Source organism: Coregonus clupeaformis, chromosome 11 (genome assembly GCF_020615455.1).
Source record: "Coregonus clupeaformis isolate EN_2021a chromosome 11, ASM2061545v1, whole genome shotgun sequence".
Taxonomy (NCBI): Eukaryota; Metazoa; Chordata; class Actinopteri; order Salmoniformes; family Salmonidae; genus Coregonus; species Coregonus clupeaformis.
In genome coordinates, this window is record NC_059202.1 from 25,843,394 (window position 1) to 25,863,508 (window position 20,115).

Consider the following 20,115-nt stretch of genomic DNA (forward strand, 5'->3'; position numbering starts at 1 on the left):
GAGGAAAAAGGGGGAGCATGCAAGCCGAAGAACACCATCCCAACCGTGAAGAACGGGGGTGGCAGCACTATGCTGTGGGGGTGCTTTGCTGCAGGAGGGACTGGTGCACTTCACAAAATAGATGGCATCATGAGGAAGGAAAATTATGTGGATATATTGAAGCAACATCTCAAGACATCAGTCAGAAAGTTAAAGCTTGGTCGCAAATGGGTCTTCCAAATGGACAATGACCCCAAGCATACTTCCAAAGTTGTGGCAAAATGGCTTAAGGACAACAAAGTCAAGGTATTGGAGTGGTCATCACAAAGCCCTGACCTCAATCCTATAGAAAATGTGTGGGCAGAACTGAAAAAGCGTGTGCGAGCAAGGAGGCCTACAAACCTGGCTCTGTCAGGAGGAATGGGCCAAAATTCACCCAACGTATTGTGGGTAGCTTGTGGAAGGCTACCCAAAACGTTTGACCCCAAGTTAAACAATTTAAAGGCAATGCTACCAAATACTAATTGAGTGTATGTAAACTTCTGACCCACTGGGAATGTGATGAAATAAATAAAAGCTGAAAGAAATAATTCTCTCTACTATTATTCTGACATTTCAAATTCTTAAAATAAAGTGGTGATCTTAACTGACCTAAAACAGGTAATTCTTACTAGGATTAAATGTCAGGCATTGTGAAAAAGTGATTTTAAATGTATTTGGCTAAAGTGTATGTAAACTTCCGACTTCAACTGTATATATATTTTTGTACTTTTATTACTTTCCAACCCTACCACCCCTCCCCTAATTGGAGTAAACTAGTGAACAACAACGCTTAGGCCTCTACTTCCAGCTTATACATACTATATACATTTTATGGACACAGTCTATTTTACAATAGTTATATTTTGTTTGTTTTTACTCCTGTACCCTCAACCTCTCCCATCTATTTCTGATGTCCATCCGGTTTGATTTCTATTTGCCATATCTTTCAAACTGTGCTCTTTCACAACAGTTCTTAACCTATAACCAATATACATTTTACGGACACAGTATGTTTTACATTAGTTATCTTGTTGTTATTTGTCCCAACCTTCAGCTCCATTCAACCCCTCCCATCTATCTCTTAACACCATACACTCAAAAGTGTTAACGTAGGTGGATACTGGCTAGCAAACTTGTGTTAGCACTAAAGCAACCAAGTAGCCTCTACCAGGCTACTAGCAACTCCTGACGGTCGCTGTGTCTGCTGAATTTCAAGGTACATTTCTCTTCGGAAGAAGGTCCTTGTATTTGTCCAGTTATGAGAACAGCTCTGCTATTCATTCTAACCATCTAAGGTCATCACTACAGCATGAGACCAAGGCTTGTAGTCTTGATAAGCTTCAGGCTATATTTGAATTTTTACAATCCAAGGTTTTGGTTCAACATTTCCCTATATAGGCTTTTCCCTGCCTGGTTTTTGGAATGACTAAAGCAATTTATTACAGACTTGAAATTGCTTTTTACTCCATCAGTGAGTGCACTCAAAGCGTCTTATTCAGTTCAAAGCAATGACTCTTGTGCCGTCACTACTGACACTCAGACGAAACCTCGGCCACCCAAGACACGTTTGATTTGATCTTGTCAAGATGTGAGACTCAGGATAAACAACTATCACAAGCTATTTTTAGACTAAATCTCTCGCAATAGCAGAAAATAATGCACTCTTCGAACAGGAATCATACATAAGTGTCAAATTGGCATATCTTCCAAATACAATGAACAGCAAAGGCCTGTTTTGTTAAACTGATTGGCTTACTTCAATGAGTTTTGAGCTGTTCAGCAACCGCTGGGCCTAAGCGTAATTTGACTTTGAATCGATGATCTCCATTTCAGATGACATAGGGCTTTGAGGTTCAGTGTAATGTCAGGCTTGGTTATGCTGTCAGCTTTATGCTCTCCAGTTTCAAATGAGACCTTTCTGTTCAGGTAACTGGCAAATGTAGCCACGGACATGAGATTACTTTGCAAATAGAAAACACACATTACAAATGGACAGTCTCTACCTACTCCATATCCCTCTGTAAACAATGTAAGCTAAGCCTAGGCTATAGGCCTATGCTTCTATGTTATCATGACAATCCAAATTTAGTGACATGTGTATGTTGTGTGTGTGGTCCCATCCAGGGCTGCTGCAGTAGGGGGCTGAGCAGAAGGCTTTGCTGTGAGGCAGGGAACAGGGGGGCAGAGCGCTGGCTAACAATGGACTACGCCTCCTCTCTGGGCAAAGTGAGCGGCTCCACCGAATCAGTGGCCACCGTCACCAGCGAGGAGTTTGTGCTAGTGCAGCCGTCCACCGGAGGATCCCCCTCGGGCTCCGAGGGCAAGCCCAGACTCAAGGTAGATGCCAACAATGCTGAACAACTATGAAAATATTGACCCCTAACCCCTTGGCTCTCCTGTAGATCAGAAAGGATTGGATAGCAATATGATAGACATTCCACCTAGCCTATCAGAGTGCTGGGAGGAGCTTTTACCATGTTGCTAATACCTATCCACACCCCTCAGGTCTAGACAAGTGCCTAGGGAGTATGTAGCGGCTAGCGGTCGATTTGTGATATGACAAATACAATTCTCTATTGGTTATTCCTATACAATTACTCTAGTATAAAGCCACTGTTTGAGCCTCTTCTGAAAGCCAGTCCAGTACACAGGGTTTCACCTCTCAATCCCTTCCTTTTCTCAGATGTCCTGCAATGGGAACGAACAGCTGGAGAGGGCCATGGAGGAGGTGTTGGATGACGACATAGTGAAGGAGGACCGGAGTGGAGGAGCAGGAGAGGAGGGAACCGAGATGTTTCAGGACCCATTGACCTTCACAGCCCCTGGCCCACAGACACGACCCCAAGGCCTGGCGCTGGACTCCACACCTGCTGGTACTACTCTGCACCTGTTACAATCCCTTCGGCCAATGAATCAGTTCAGGATGTGACTGGATGGTTCAAGTTAACGCATGAAAATCTCATTGTACAGAATCAGACAAATTGTCATATCTGTCTTGTTCTCTCTGAAAACACAAGGCTTTTGCTGGCTGTTCCAGTGACCTCAATGTAGAAGTACATTCATTGTCATTCATATCATTGTTACCTAAGTAGTTGTATCAGAGTGTACTGTACTGACCATGTAGACAAGGAACGGTCAACGTACGCTGACTGGTACTGTATCGCACATGGCTGTCTGACCCAAACAGGGCATAAAGTTAACTTTTTGGTCCACCAGCCACTGTGGCAGGTAGATTTAAAAAATCTACCAGCCACTCAGATTTTTTACCAAGCCAAAATATTTTTTTTTCTTCTAAAATGACACCAACGTAACACATTTAAAAAATATATATATATATTTTACCATTATTTAACTAGGCAAGTCAGTTAAGAACAAATTCTTATTTACAATGATGGCCTACACCGGCCAAACCCGGATGACGCTGGACCAATTGTGCGCCGCCCTATGGGACTCCCAATCACGGCCGGTTGTGATACAGCCTGGAATCGAACCAGGGGGTCTGTAGTGACGCCTCAAGCACTGAGATGCAGTGCCTTAGACCACTGCGTCACTCGGGAGCCCGAGTGATGAACAGATGAGCAAATGTTTCTAAAACAATAAATGTACACTACCAGTCAAAAGTTTGGACACCTACTCATTCAAGGGTTTTTCTTTATTTTTACAATTTGTTTTACATTGTAGAATAATAATGAAGACATCAAAACTATGAAATAACACATATGAAATCATGTAGTAACCAAACCAAAGTTTTAAACAAATCAAAATAGATGTGAGATTCTTCAAATAGCCACCCTTTGCCTTGATGACAGCTTTACACACTCTTGGCATTCTCTCAACCAGCTTCACCTGGAATATTTTTCAACAGTCTTGAAGGAGTTCCCACATATACTGAGCACTTGTTGGCTGCTTTTCCTTCACTCTGCTGTCCGACTCATCCCAAACCATCTCAATTGGGTTGAGGTCGGGGGATTGTGGAGGCCAGGTCATCTGATGCAGCACTCCATCACTCTCCTTCTTGGTAAAATAGCCCTTACACAGCCTGGAGGTGTGTTGGATCATTGTCCTGTTGAAAAACAAATTAGTCCCACTAAGCCCAAACCAGATGGGATGGTGTATTGCTGCAGAATGCTGTGGTAGCCATGCTGGTTAAGTGTGCCTTGAATTCTAAATAAATCACAGACAGTGTCACCAGCAAAGCACCCCCACACCATAACACCTCCTCCTCCATGCTTTACGGTGGGAATTACACATACAGAGATCATCCGTTGACCCACACTGCGTCTCACAAAGCCACGGCGGTTGGAACCAAAAATCTACAATTTGGACAAATTTCCACCAGTGTAATGTCAATTGCTCGTGTTTCTTGGCCCAAGCAGGTCTCTTATTCTTATTGGTGTCCTTTAGTAGTGGTTTATTTGCAGCAATTCGACCATGAAGGCCTGATTCACACAGTCTCCTCTGAACAGTCGATGTTGATGTGTCTGTTACTTGAACTCTGTGAAGCATTTATTTGGGCTGCAATTTCTGAGGCTGGTAACTCTAATTAACTTATCCTCTGCAGCAGAGGTAACTCTGGGTCTTCCATTCCTGTGGCGGTCCTCATGAGAGCCAGTTTCATCATAGCGCTTGATGGTTTTTGCGACTGTACTTGAAGAAACTTCCAAAGATCTTGAAATGTTCAGTATTGACTGACCTTCATGTCTTAAAGTAATGATGGACTGTCGTTTCTCTTTGCTTATCTGAGCTGTTCTTGCCATAATATGGACTTTTTCCAAATAGGGCTATCTTCTGTATACCCCCCCCTACCTTGTCACAACACAACTGATTGGCTCAAACGCATTAAGATGGAAAGAAATTCCACATATTAACTTTTAAGAAGGCACACCTGTTAATTGAAATGCATTCCAGGTGACTACCTCATGAAGCTGGTTGAGAGAATGCCAAGCGTGTGCAAAGCTGTCATCAAGGTAAAGGGTGGCTATTTGAAGAATCTCAAATATAAAATATATTTTGATTTGTTTAACACTTTCTTTGGTTACTACATGATTCCATATGTGTTATTTCATAGTTTTGATGTCTTCACTATTATTCTACAATGTAAAAAATGTATGGCAATGTATTACTAGTAAGAAGTAATGTGGTATATTGTTTAATTTTATTTTTTGTGACCTGAGTCTTTTAACCAAAGTATCAGATGAGACAAATGTTCACCTGCCCCTTTAAGGGCTGTTATGGTTGTATAGCGACTCCAGGCATGCACAAGTCATGTTTGTGCATGTGCAATTGAGTCTGACTAGTATAGGCGTTGTCTTCTCTTCCCTAGCAGTAGAAACAAAAACAACTTAGCTTGTGAACAAAACAATGTAAATAGCCAAGAAACACAAGGACAAAGTCTCAATTCAGTAGACTTTCGTTTCAAGTAAATTAGACCAACTTTTATGTCTGTGCGCAATGCTACTAAAAATGAATCTTTCACTCAGCTCTTCACATGCGCACAGCCCCCAGCCAGGCAGTGTTGCAGCGCGAGGTGACATAGGCTATGTAGGATTCGTAGTTCTTTGTGCGATTTAATTGACCAGGTATGAAACAAAACGGCAGAAATTCTTTGAAAACAGCTACTGCAGCATTTATTTGACTATAAATGTGATCATACTTGACTTTTATTGCTTGCACTGTAGAGCCCTGACCACCCATCTACGTGGCTGGGGAAATAGACCTCTTACCCGCCAATGCCAAAATCTACCCGCATTTGGCAGGTGGCTGGTGTTAATTTTAGGCTGTGTTTGGGTCCAGGGCCTATCTACAGATACATACAGTTACCCTGACTTCATTGACTTTCATTGATCTATTTGACAACAAATGTTCTTCAGTCCAACCTGGTTCTAAGTAGTGTGTAGGTGTGACACAAACAGTTTTGGCCATGACTGTGCAAGTCAGCTGCACACATCCAGATGCTGCTGTGCTGTCCTCGATTTCACTTCCTGTTGTTGAGTGCGCAAGTACAGGTTAGACATGACCCTGGCTTGCTGTCTTCACAAGTGTCTTCCCCAGTTTAGGCAGGCTAGTACACGTTAACACGTCTTCTTTACTACTTTAGCATCCAACTTTGCATGAAATTACTGTTAGAATCATCAAAGGCTAAATCATAGTAGCTTCAAATGACTTTTTGTGATTTTGTAAATTTAATTTCGGTTCAGGTACCATTTTTACTGAGGATTATCCAGGATTAGACAACCCATTTATTCCACAGAGCTACCATTGTCTGCCCTAACGTTCTAAACAATGTGACCTTTGACCTATTGTCTGTCTGTCCCCCTCAGAGGCGTCAGTGTGTCCGGCAGCAGGCAGTCCACCGGTCCAGGAGGAGGACAGTGTTCAGTTCAGTAAGCTGTCCTACCTGGGCTGTACGTGGGTGAAGGCCCCACGCAGTGAGCCCGAGGCCCAGAGAGCCATGACCATACTGTGGGCAGAGAGTGCCATCCCTGTCACCCTCCATGTGCCTAATGTATCCGGGGGCTGCGTCAGGTCAGTCCATATAGGAATTTTGAGTATGTGGTCACTATGTAAGTAGAGAGTGGCATCTCTGTCTGTGCCACCCTTTGTGCCCAACGTGTGTCAGGTCAGTCATATACACACCAATATACTGCACCAATGCACTGCTGTGTGTGTATGTGTGATCTGTGTGCATGTCATGTCTGGGGAATGCCTCCTGTAATTACATAGACCTAAACTACAGCCTTCAATATAATTGCAACATGTACTTGCTTCTGTGTGTATGACTATGCAACAAGTAGGCTAAACTCTTACACGTCTGAAATGGGCGTCATTTATATTGCATCTGCATCCAGAAATGGTTTTCATCTAAACAAAGGTTGAAAGATTGAGTACACCCTTCTTTGGCAGTGTATTTGTAAGCACCTGCACTCTGGTTTGATGAATATAGAAACGAAGCCATAACAATCTTCTAGCCGATCGTGGGAATTATGGAATGCGAAAGATCACCACACGAAATAAGAAAATAAACGTTTAATGTGTAAAGTAATAGATATTTCTCTGCACCTAACCATTTGAGTTTTACAGAAAAAAGGAAATGATATAATGAACCAAGGTGTTATGAAATCCCTTTCTCATTGCATTTGTGGGAAATAATGTGACAGATTACAACAGTGGGAATTAACGGAGCATGCTGTTGGATTGTATGAAAAAGTTGACATCAAAACATTAATTAACATACGTTTGTATAAGGTGAGTGGGCCTACTTAAGGAACCCCTAGCCCCGATCCCCTTCAATAATAGTTGCAATTGCTTATCTCTTGAACTCCTGTCCTCTCTCCTTCCTCAGGATTGTGGACCAGGCGTCGGGCACGGAGATCGCCTCCTTCCCCATCTACAAGGTGCTGTTCTGCGCCCGGGGTCGAGAGGGCTCCATCGAGAGTGACTGCTTCTCCTTCACCGAAAGCTACCGCAGCTCAGAGGACTTCCAGATCCACGTCTTCTCTTGCCATATCAAGGAAGCTGTGAGTGACTGTTCTATTGTACTCGGTTCTATTCTATTCTTTTTAGGGATGCAAATTTAGGTCAATTTTGCTGCCGACTAACCAACCTTTAACCTTTTTTCCCCAAACAGTAAAATGATGTGACCAACAGAAAATACTATGCATTCATTCAAGAAACAGACATTTTTCATTAAGAGCTGAATGAAAACATGCAGCAATAGCAAGCCTATTGTCTTAGTCAAAAGGCTATAACCTATTAATGAACATGCAACTGCTGTAATAAAGCAGCTGATAAAATGTCATTTTCAAACATTTGCCAAAATGTAATTAGCGGGAAAACACAGTTCTAAACAGCACACCTAATGTTGCGCAATGACTGGGCTTATAAAAGCACGTGTTTCACTCCAGTACCAGATTTTTGAGGAGCTGCTCTCGCACTGACAGGCGGTAGGCTATTCCACTCCTCAAACTAGCTTCTGTATGCTGTGTGATAAATAAGATGCATGACTATTAACGAAAATACACACTTGCAAATTTAGTTCCACGTAATTATGCAAATTAACCTATAGACCGATAAGCATGACTGGTCAAATGTGTTTTCGGCGGCTAACCGATTTAAAATAATTTATATTCTACTGTTATTGGTACCTGTGTGCAATAAAGAGTAAATGTGTATAGACTCTGTGGGCACTTGCCTTCACTATACTGGAAGAAACCAGGAGAGGGCGCCCTATCAAGGTAAAATACACATTTCCATTCTAACAGATGAAATGTGTCTTCCACATTTAACCCAACCCCTCTGAATCAGAGAGGTGCGGGGGGCTGCATTAATCGACATCCACGTCATCGGCGCCCGGGAAACAGTGGGTTAACTGCCTTGCTCAGATTTTTACCTTGTCAGCTCTGGGATTCGATCCAGCAACCTTTCGGTTACTGCCCCAACGCTCCTACCCGCCAGGCTACCTGCCGCCCTATAAAGTAATATTACATTTAATTGAATTTAAACTTGATTGTCCCCACAGCAAAATCCATTCATCATACTATTATATTCTCTCTCTTCCACATTCCACTCCAGGTGAGTCGGATCCTGTACAGTTTCTCCACAGCGTTCCGGCGCTCCTCCAAGCCAAACCCTGACGAGAGAGACTCGGACCTGCCGCTCTCCCCCGACAGTGACCTTTTCACTTTCACCGTCTCACTGGAGGTCAAAGAGGATGACAGCAAGGGCAATTACAGGTCAGCATGTAGCCACTGCATGAGCGCGCACACACACTTATGCATGCTATGGGGTTAAATCAGTCACATACACACACACACACACAGTTTAACATACCTTTAAGCCAACAACTGTCTATCTGTCTGGCTGTCTTCCTCTCCCCCATTCTCCTCTCATCAGCCCGGTTCCCAAGGACCGCGATAAGTTCTTCTTCAAGCTGCGGCAGGGCGTTCAGAAGAAGGTGGTGGTTATGGTCCAGCAGATGAGCAACAAAGAGCTGGGCATTGAGAGGTGAGGGTCTGCTGCGCACTTTATCCTTCTGTAAGGGCTTGTGAGCTGCATACACGGGTCAGAACCACTGTCCTATACTGTTTATACTGTAGTACGGTGTTGTTAAAGGCACAACCACACACAAGAGCAACCCATCTGGGTCATACAGGTAAATGCAAGAGGGAAAGCTTGACATAATGAAACACAGTAATGCCTAGATATAATACAATAGACTCTAAATATGTTTTGCAACCAGAGTCCTTCTAGTGCAGTGGTCGCCAACAGGTCTATCGTGATCGACTGGTCGATCTTCAAGGCATTCCTAGTCGATCACCAAACATTTCTGTAGAACAGCCAACGATAAAGGCTTGCGCTCCCTTTAAAAATAAAGAATGTTTTCTCTCTGTTGGCAGTAAGTACACTTGATTCAGAAGCCCTGCGCACGTGGTAAGAAAAGTGTTCCCATTTTGAACCATTGAAGTTGTCTGAAAAGACAAACTCCGGCGGACCGGGAGATACAGTGGGGAAAAAATTTATTTAGTCAGCCACCAATTGTGCAAGTTCTCCCACTTAAAAAAATGAGAGAGGCCTGTAATTTTCATCATAGATACACGTCAACTATGACAGACAAATTGAGAAAAAAAAATCCAGAAAATCACATTGTAGGATTTTTTATGAATTTATTTGCAAATTATGGTGGAAAATAAGTATTTGGTCACCTACAAACAAGCAAGATTTCTGGCTCTCACAGACCTGTAACTTCTTCTTTAAGAGGCTCCTCTGTCCTCCACTCGTTACCTGTATTAATGGCACCTGTTTGAACTTGTTATCAGTATAAAAGACACCTGTCCACAACCTCAAACAGTCACACTCCAAACTCCACTATTTTTTTTATTTTTTATTTTTTATTTCACCTTTTATTTAACCAGGTAAACCAGTTGAGAACAAGTTCTCATTTACAACTGCGACCTGGCCAAGATAAAGCAAAGCAGTGCGATAAAAACAACAACACAGAGTTACATATGGGGTAAAACAAAACAAAGTCAAAAATACAACAGAAATACATATAATATACAGTGTGCAAATTTAGCAAGTTATGGAGGTAAGGCAATAAAATAGGCTATAGTGCAAAATAATTACAATTAGTATTAACACTGGAATGATAGATGTGCAAGAGATGATGTGCAAATAGAGATACTGGGGTACAAATGAGCAAAATAAATAACAATATAGGGATGAGGTAGTTGGGCGGGCTAATTTCAGATGGGCTGTGTACAGGTGCAGTGATCGGTAAGGTGCTCTGACAACTGATGCTTAAAGTTAGTGAGGGAGATAAGTGTCTCCAGCTTCAGAGATTTTTGCAATTTGTTCCAGTCATTGGCAGCAGAGAACTGGAAGGAATTGCGGCCAAAGGAGGTGTTGGCTTTGGGGATGACCAGTGAGATATACCCGCTGGAGCGCAGACTACGGGTGGGTGTTGCTATGGACACTATGGCCAAGACCAAAGAGCTGTCAAAGGACACCAGAAACAAAATTGTAGACCTGCACCAGGCTGGGAAGATTGAATCTGCAATAGGTAAGCAGCTTGGTTTGAAGAAATCAACTGTGGGAGCAATTATTAGGAAATGGAAGACATACAAGACCACTGATAATCTCCCTCGATCTGGGGCTCCACGCAAGATCTCACCCCGTGGGGTCAAAATGATCACAAGAACGGTGAGCAAAAATCCCAGAACCACACGGGGGGACCTAGTGAATGACCTGCAGAGAGCTGCGACCAAAGTAACAAAGCCTACCATCAGTAACACACTACGCCAGCAGGGACTCAAATCCTGCAGTGCCAGATGTCTCCCCCTGCTTAAGCCAGTACATGTCCAGGCCCGTCTGAAGTTTGCTAGAGTGCATTTGGATGATCCAGAAGAGGATTGGGAGAATGTCATATGGTCAGATGAAACCAAAATAGAACTTTTTGGTAAAAACTCAACTCGTCGTGTTTGGAGGACAAAGAATGCTGAGTTGCATCCAAAGAACACCATACCTACTGTGAAGCATGGGGGTGGAAACATCATGCTTTGGGGCTGTTTTTCTGCAAAGGGACCAGGACGACTGATCCGTGTAAAGGAAAGAATGAATGGGGCCATGTATCGTGAGATTTTGAGTGAAAACCTCCTTCCATCAGCAAGGGCATTGAAGATGAAACGTGGCTGGGTCTTTCAGCATGACAATGATCCCAAACACACCGCCCGGGCAACGAAGGAGTGGCTTCGTAAGAAGCATTTCAAGGTCCTGGAGTGGCCTAGCCAGTCTCCAGATCTCTACCCCATAGAAAATCGTTTTTATTCAACACGATTACAAAACATAAAACGCGTTTCTCTGCACTTCCACTTACGCTGCAGCTGCAATGAATGAGTAGCCAAATGTATCGCTAGCCCTGCATTTTTATTATTATTATTATTAGCAGCTCGTCATGTCTATTTCACATTTTCTGGTCATAGGAACATGAATTTGTGCATGAGGCAGATGAGGTGCTACTCCAGTTTTGCCATCCGGTGGAAGACTGTGTGTCCCCCCCACCCCCTCTCTGGTCAGTCTAACCGAAGGCCTTCGCTGAGACTAATGCCGTGTTCAAAACAACTGGGAACTATGAATTTTCCTACTTCAGTGCGTTCAAGACAACTGGGCACTCCCAAAAAAAAAAATCCGGAAACTCTGCATCTTTCAAGAGCTCCGACTTTCCGATCTGAAGATCACTGACATCATGATTTCAAGTTGTCTTGAAAGCACAATGACCATCAGATGCAGGTACCAGTCTAGTAAAATAAAATAAAAAAACGAATTATTTCAATTGATTTTCCGCAGTGACTCGCAAGTGCTACACCAACTGTTCTATTTTGTTAACAAAGCTCGAGTTTTAAAATATAGTATAGTATGAGAATAACAATATTGGCAGGCCAGGCATAGAGCCAAACATCATTCCTACAGAACTGTTTTTATTAGGTTCATGTAAAAAAAAAATGTTTAATACAAAAAATTGGAGCTGTAGATCTCTGCTTGCTTTTTGACTGCGAAAGTGATCTTGACTCAGAAAAGGTTGGTGACCACTGTTCTAACTAATAGCTTCACCATGCTCAAAGGGATATTCAATGTCTGCTTTTTTTATTTTTACCCATCTACCAATAGGTGCCCTTCTTTGAGAGGCATTGGAAAACCTTCTTGGTCTTTGTGGTTGAATCTGTGTTTGAAATTCACTGCTTGACTGAGGTACCTTACAATTATCTGTATGTGTGTGGTACAGAGATGAGGTAGTCATTCAAAAATCATGTTAAACACCATTATTGCACACAGTGAGTCCATGCAACTTATGTGACTTGTTAAGCACATTTTTACTCCTGTACTTATTTAGGCTTTCCATAACAAAGGGGTTGAATACTTATTGACTCAATACATTTCAGCTTTTCGTTTTGTATTCATTAGTAAACATTTCAAAAAACATAATTCCACTTTGACATTATGGGGTATTGTGTGTGTGTGTGTGTGTAGGCCATTGACAAAAACATCTAAATGTAATCCATTTTAAATTCAGGCTGTAACACAACAAAATGTGGAAAAATTGAAGGGTTGTGAATACTTTCCGAAGTATAAGACTTTGGAAAATGTTGCTGGCTGTTGACCGGCGCTTACGGAAAACACTGCAGCAGTTTAGCTAGTAGAATTAGGTCAGGTTTCTCACGTAGCCTTCCTTCCTGTCTGTCTGTGTTTTTTATTGTGTTCTGTGAAAGGCAGACACCTTGCATCCTATTTTTAGTCTCAACCATCCTTTTTATGTTAATCTTCTTTTAGCTTTGACTGTATCATACTGCCTACCTGTTATGCCCAAGTAGATTACCTAAACAAAATGTTTTTTTGTGTCACAATGATTGAAGGGCAGTTGTTATACGCTAATGGTAATTGTTAACCAGCTTGCACAAGTTATGCCTGCTTATTACAACAGTAAGCCTTTGTTATGTTCATGACAGTTATATATCAATCTTACGAAGGAAGGGTGAAATCAAGGCTCTTCAGATGAGTATCTTTATTCTATGGAAGCGTAGTAGATGGTTTATATCTTATGAAGTTGTGATTCTCACAGCAACCACTTGATGGCGCAGCTATCATAAGAAACAGGCAAATAGTGGCCTCTGTTTCAACGTGATATTGCCACTGCTTTGCTGTGGTTAAATTTGGATTCCTTGAATTTATAAATATAATAGACCCATGCAAATTCACCGAAACGTACCAGCATTTGACGGGAGTCTACAGGATTCAGAATTGGGTCACTGCAACCAAATATACCTGTAGCTTTGCTAATGCCACAGTACCTGTTGGAGAAAGGTTATATTTCTTCAAGTAGATTATTTTATTCAATTATTTTCTACAGCTAGGGAGTCTCAACAAAGACCATCATATAATAAAACCAAATGCTACCCAAACCTTATGAAATGATTATATGTGAATTGCAGTGCCCTCTTGTTCCATTGCTCACGACCTGTGTTCTTTTCCCTTAGGTGTTTTGGGATGTTGCTGAGCCCAGGCCAGAAGGTTCGAAACAGTGACATGCACCTTCTAGACATGGTGAGCAGAAGACTGAGCAGCTCTCAGGGTGGTTTCATTCAGTCACATGATGACCAAGTTACAAACAGCACTCCGTGTACTGAACTAAACTATCACTGTGAGACGTGCCATTCTTTTGGCATTTGTTGACCTGAGTGTTGGTTAGGCTAAACAGAGTTGAATTGAAGAAATTCTTTGGGGTTTGATTGGAATGGCTTTGCTCTTTGAGACCCCTTGATCATGATTTGTATATAGTCTCTCACTATTCTCTTTGTGTGCCTTTGTGAAGGAGTCCATGGGGAAGAGCTCGGATGGAAAGTCGTATGTGATCACGGGCACCTGGAACCCCAACATGGCTGCCTTCCAGGTGCTGAATGAAGACACACCTAAAGGTGAGGCCAACCCCCCAATCCCTCAGCCCTGTCACCAGCCTAGCATACTGTAGCATGTCATTGTTAACCAGCCTAACACTAGCATACTGTAGCATGTCATTGTTAACCAGCCTAACACTAGCATACTGTAGAATGTCATTGTTAACCAGCCTAACACTAGCATACTGCAGCATGTCATTGTTAACCTGCCTAACACTAGCATACTGTAGTAGCATGTCATTGTTAACCAGCCTAACACTAGCATACTGTAGCATGTCATTGTTAACCAGCCTAACACTAGCATACTGTAGCATGTCATTGTTAACCAGCCTAACACTAGCATACTGCAGTATGTCATTGTTAACCAGCCTAACACTAGCATACTGCAGCATGTTATTGTCAAATCATTGCTTGTCATACAGCATACTGCTGTCACATTCATAGCTGGCCAGGCAGATCCTTTGATTTTATGGCTCTCTTTCATCAATTCCAATTCCTTCTTTGCCCAGAATTTGTAAGCAGTCCATCTTACTATTTTCATGTGAGGATGGATGGTTAAGATGGCAAATGAAAAAAGCTTCAGTTATGATAATGACAAGGGGAAGGTACTTATTTGCTTTTTTTGAGACCAGAAGATTCTTTCTCTGCAGTAAAAAGCTTATTTGAATAGCAATAGTGTTGTTGTGCTCTGGGATGTGTTTAGAGTGCTAGCAGCGTTCAACCTCAGTGGTTATCAGGGTCAGAGACAGGGGAAAGGGGATGTGGTAGACTTTAATGGTGCTGAGCTTTTCATTTCTGGATAATTGTAGCTAATGATCCTGTCCAGGGCGTTCCGGACTCAACCTACAGTGAGGGAAAAAAGTATTTGATCCCCTGCTGATTTTGTACGTTTGCCCACTGACAAAGAAATTATCAGTCTATAATTTTAATGGTAGGTATTTGAACAGTGAGAGACAGAGTAACAACAAAACAATCCAGAAAAACGCATGTCAGAAATGTTATAAATTGATTTGCATTTTAATGAGGGAAATAAGTATTTGACCCCCTCTCAATCAGAAAGATTTCTGGCTCCCAGGTGTCTTTTATACAGGTAACGAGCTGAGATTAGGAGAACACTCTTAAAGGGAGTGCTCCTAATCGCAGTTTGTTACCTGTATAAAAGACACCTGTCCACAGAAGCAATCAATCAATCAGATTCCAAACTCTCCACCATGGTCAAGACCAAAGAGCTCTCCAAGGATGTCAGGGACAAGATTGTAGACCTACACAAGGCTGGAATGGGCTACAAGACCATCGACAAGCAGCTTGGTGAGAAGGTGACAACAGTTGGTGCGATTATTCGCAAATGGAAGAAACACAAAAGAACTGTCAATCTCCCTCGGCCTGGGGCTCCATGCAAGATCTCATCTCGTGGAGTTGCAATGATCATGAGAACGGTGAGGAATCAGCCCAGAACTACACGGGAGGATCTTGTCAATGATATCAAGGCAGCTGGGACCATAGTCACCAAGAAAACAATTGGTAACACACTACGTTGTGAAGGACTGAAATCCTGCAGCGCCCGCAAGGTCCCCCTGCTCAAGAAAGCACATATACAGGCCCGTCTGAAGTTTGCCAATGAACATCTGAATGATTCAGAGGAGAACTGGGTGAAAGTGTTGTGGTCAGATGAGACCAAAATCGAGCTCTTTGGCATCAACTCAACTCGCTGTGTTTGGAGGAGGAAGAGGAATGCTGCCTATGACCCCAAGAACACCATCCCCACTGTCAACCATGGAGGTGGAAACATTATGCTTTGGGGGTGTTTTTCTGCTAAAGGGACAGGACAACTTCACCGCATCAAAGGGACGATGGACGGGGCCATGTACTGTCAAATCTTGGGTGAGAACCTCCTTCCCTCAGCCAGGGCATTGAAAATGGGTCGTGGATGGGTGTTCCAGCATGACAATGACCCAAAACACACGGCCAAGGCAACAAAGGAGTGGCTCAAGAAGAAGCACATTAAGGTCCTGGAGTGGCCTAGCCAGTCTCCAGACCTTAAATCCCATAGAAAATCTGTGGAGGGAGCTGAAGGTTAGAGTTGCCAAACGTCAGGCTCGAAACCTTAATGACTTGGAGAAGATCTGCAAAGAGGAATGGGACAAAATCCCTCCTGAGATGTGTGCAAACCTGGTGGCCAACTACAAGAAACGTCTGACCTCTGTGATTGCCAACAAGGGTTTTGCCACCAAGTACTAAGTCATGTTTTGCAGAGGGGTCAAATACTTATTTCCCTCATTAAAATGCAAATCAATTTATAACATTTTTGACATGCATTTTTCTGGATTTTTTTGTTGTTATTCTGTCTCTCACTGTTCAAATAAACCTACCATTAAAATTATAGACTGATCATGTCTTTGTCAGTGGGCAAACGTACAAAATCAGCAGGGGATCAAATACTTTTTTCCCTCACTCTATATAGCTAGCACCTTTAAAATATATATATATGATTTATGATTTATTTTGACTCAACCAACAGGCCATTATATAAAAAAGTTCTAAATTAAATGTTCAATGTTTTTTTTAGATAATTATCAAGTGAAATTATGTAGTTGCCTAAAATTGTGTTAACATTTTGTAGTTTGAACAGTCACAAAATAGTCACTGCCTCTAACATTTGATACCACCTTTTCCGTTAGAGGGCTTGCAAAATGTAATATTTCTCCTTTTTGACACAGGCAGCCAAATAGACTGTCTGAAAACGTTGGTTTTGGCACCTTTTCATATATCGGGGCCCAGTGTAATGTACAGTAAGACACTACCGATCAGTGCAAGACATAGCCTCACTGAACTCATTACAGTGCCTTCAGAAAGTATTCATACCCCTTGACTTATTCAAAATGTGGTTGTTACAGCCTGAATTCAAAATGGATTAAATATTTTTTTAAATCTCACCCGTCTACACACAATATGTTTTTAGAAATCTTTGCAAATTGTATTGTAAATTAAATACATAAATATCTCATTTACATAAGTATTCGTACTGCTGAGTCAATACTTTGTAGAAGCACCTTTGGCAGCGATTACAGCTGTGGGTCTTTCTGGGTATGTCTATCAGCTTTACACATCTGGATTTGGGGATTTTCTCCCATTCTTCCTTGCAGATTTTCTAAAGTGCTGTTAAGTTAGATGGGGAGCGGTGGTGAACAGCAATCTTCAAGTCTTTCCACACATTTTCAATGAGATTCAAGTCTGGGCTTTGGCTGGGGCCACTCAAGGACTTTCACATTATTGTTCTGAAGCCATTCCTGCGTTGCTTTGCCTGTATGTTTGGGGTCATTGTCCTGTTGGAACTTAAATCTTCACCCCAGTCTAAGGTTGTTTGCACTCTGGAGCAGGTTCTCATCAAGGATGTTCCTGTATTTGGCTCCATTCATTGTTCCCTCTATCCTTACCAGTCCCTGCTGCTGAAAAGTGTCCCCATAGCATGCTGCTGCCACCACCATGCTTCACGGTAGGGAGAGTGTTAAACGGGTACTGAGCTGTGCATGGTTTTTCCAGACATGGTGCTTTGCGTGTTTTGTCTTCTGCTCTGTCTTTAACATAACTTTTTGCAAACTCCAGGCGTGCTGTCGTGCCTTTTTCTCAGGAGTTGCTTCCGTCTGGCCACTCTCCCAAAAAGCCCAGATTAGTGAAGTGCTGTAGAGACTGTTGTCCTTCTGGCAGGTTCTCCTATCTCAGCCAAGGAACTCTGTAGTTCTGTCAGTGTGGTAATTAGATTCTTGGCCACCTCCCTGACCAAGGTCATTCTTACCCGGTTGCTCAGTTTGGTCTGACGGCCAGCTCTAGGCAGTCTGGGTAGTTCCATATTTTTTCTGTTTCCCAATGATGGAGACCACTGTGCTCTTAGAAACTTTCAACACTCTAGGAATTGTTTTATACTCTTCCCCAGATGTATGCCTCATCACAATTCTATCTTGGAACAGTTCCTTGGACTTCATGGTATAGTTTCTGCTCTGACATGCACTTTCAACTGTGGGACCTTGAATAGACAGGTGTGTTTCTTTCTAAATCATGTCCAAACAATTGAATTGGCCATAGGTTGACTCCAATCAAGTTGTAGTGACATCTCAAGGATGATCAAAGTAAATTGGATGCACCTGAGCTCAATTTGGAGTGTCATAGCATTATGGTGCATTGTGTGTAGATGTGTGAGAAAACAAATCTATTTAATCCATTTTGAATTCAGGCTGTAACACAACAAAATGTGGAATAAGTCAAGGGGTATGAATACCTTCTGAAGGTACTGTATATCAAACAAATTAGCAGCGCAGGCGAGTTGCTGACTCGAAAGTCAGGAGAGTTTGACTTGAACCTACAGGTAAAAGTCAGTAAATTAGAATATTTTGAAAAACTTGATTTATTTCAGTAATTGCATTCAAAAGGTGTAACTTGTACATTATATTTATTCATTGCACACAGACTGATGCATTCAAATGTTTATTTCATTTAATTTTGATGATTTGAAGTGGCAACAAATGAAAATCCAAAATTCCGTGTGTCACAAAATTAGAATATTACTTAAGGCTAATACAAAAAAGGGATTTTTTAGAAATGTTGGCCAACTGAAAAGTATGAAAATGAAAAATATGAGCATGTACAATACTTGGTTGGAGCTCCTTTTGCCTCAATTACTGCATTAATGCGGCGTGGCATGGAGTCGATGAGTTTCTGGCACTGCTCAGGTGTTATGAGAGCCCAGGTTGCTCTGATAGTGGCCTTCAACTCTTCTGCGTTGTTGGGTCTGGCATTCTGCATCTTCCTTTTTCACAATACCCCACAGATTTTCTATGGGGCTAAGGTCAGGGGAGTTGGCTGGCCAATTTAGAACAGAAATACCATGGTCCGTAAACCAGGCACGGGTAGATTTTGCGCTGTGTGCAGGCGCCAAGTCCTGTTGGAACCTGAAATCTCCATCTCCATAGAGCAGGTCAGCAGCAGGAAGCATGAAGTGCTCTAAAACTTGCTGGTAGACGGCTGCGTTGACCCTGGATCTCAGGAAACAGAGTGGACCGACACCAGCAGATGACATGGCACCCCAAACCATCACTGATGGTGGAAACTTTACACTAGACTTCAGGCAACGTGGATCCTGTGCCTCTCCTGTCTTCCTCCAGACTCTGGGACCTCGATTTCCAAAGGAAATGCAAAATTTGCTTTCGTCAGAAAACATGACTTTAGACCACTCAGCAGCAGTCCAGCTCTTTTTTTCCTTAGCCCAGGTGAGACGCTTTTCGCGCTGTTTCTTGGTCAACAGTGGCTTGACACGAGGTATGCGGCAGTTGAAACCCATGTCTTTCAAGCGTCTCTTGGTGGTGGATCTTGAAGCCCTGACTCCAGCAGCTGTCCACTCCTTGTGAATCTCCCCCACATTTTTGAATGGGTTTTTTTTCACAATCTTGACTAGGGCGCGGTGATCCCTATCGCTTGTACACTTTTTCTGACCACAGTTTTTCCTTCCCTTTGCCTCTCTATTAATGTGTTTGGACACAGAGCTCTGAGAACAGCCAGCCTCTTCTGCAATAACCTTTTGTGTCTTTCCCTCCTTGTGCAATGTGTCGATGGTCGCCTTTTGGACAGCTGTCAAATCTGAAGTCTTCCCCATGTTTGTGTAGGCTTCAGAACTGGACTGAGAGACCATTTAAAGCCCTTTGCAGGTGTTTTGAGTTAATCAGCTGATTAGTTTGTGGCACCAGGTGTCTTCAAAATGTAACCCTTACACAATATTCTAATTTTGTGACACACGGAATTTTGGATTTTCATTTGTTGCCACTTCAAATCATCAAAATTAAATGAAATAAACATTTGAATGCATCAGTCTGTGTGCAATGAATAAATATAATGTACAAGTTACACCTTTTGAATGCAATTACTGAAATAAATCAAGTTTTTCAAAATATTCTAATTTACTGACTTTTACCTGTATATGGCAGCTTGTCCTAGCAACCCATCTCAGGGGAGTTAGGTAGTCTAAACTACAAAGCCACACTTGTTCCACAACCACACAGGGAGAATAGGAAGTAGCTGCTGATAATACTGTAACTGGCTGGCAGAACATGCATGTAAACATTAGATATTCATGTTTTTCTGTGAGCCAGAACATTTAGGAATC

General features: G+C 42.3%; 1 protein-coding gene across 1 annotated transcript in view; it reads left to right on the forward strand.

Moving 5' to 3' along the window:
- LOC121576449 (rab GTPase-activating protein 1-like) overlaps positions 1-20,115 on the forward strand; it is a 193,104-nt gene that overhangs the window by 14,802 nt on the left and 158,187 nt on the right. Inside the window, exons 2-9 of the mRNA XM_041889596.1 lie at positions 2,146-2,358; positions 2,705-2,894; positions 6,342-6,546; positions 7,364-7,538; positions 8,593-8,753; positions 8,914-9,024; positions 13,548-13,614; positions 13,883-13,985. Coding sequence (XP_041745530.1) covers positions 2,221-2,358; positions 2,705-2,894; positions 6,342-6,546; positions 7,364-7,538; positions 8,593-8,753; positions 8,914-9,024; positions 13,548-13,614; positions 13,883-13,985 — 1,150 coding nt within the window. The 5' untranslated portion in view covers positions 2,146-2,220. The remainder of the gene's footprint in view (positions 1-2,145; positions 2,359-2,704; positions 2,895-6,341; positions 6,547-7,363; positions 7,539-8,592; positions 8,754-8,913; positions 9,025-13,547; positions 13,615-13,882; positions 13,986-20,115) is intronic.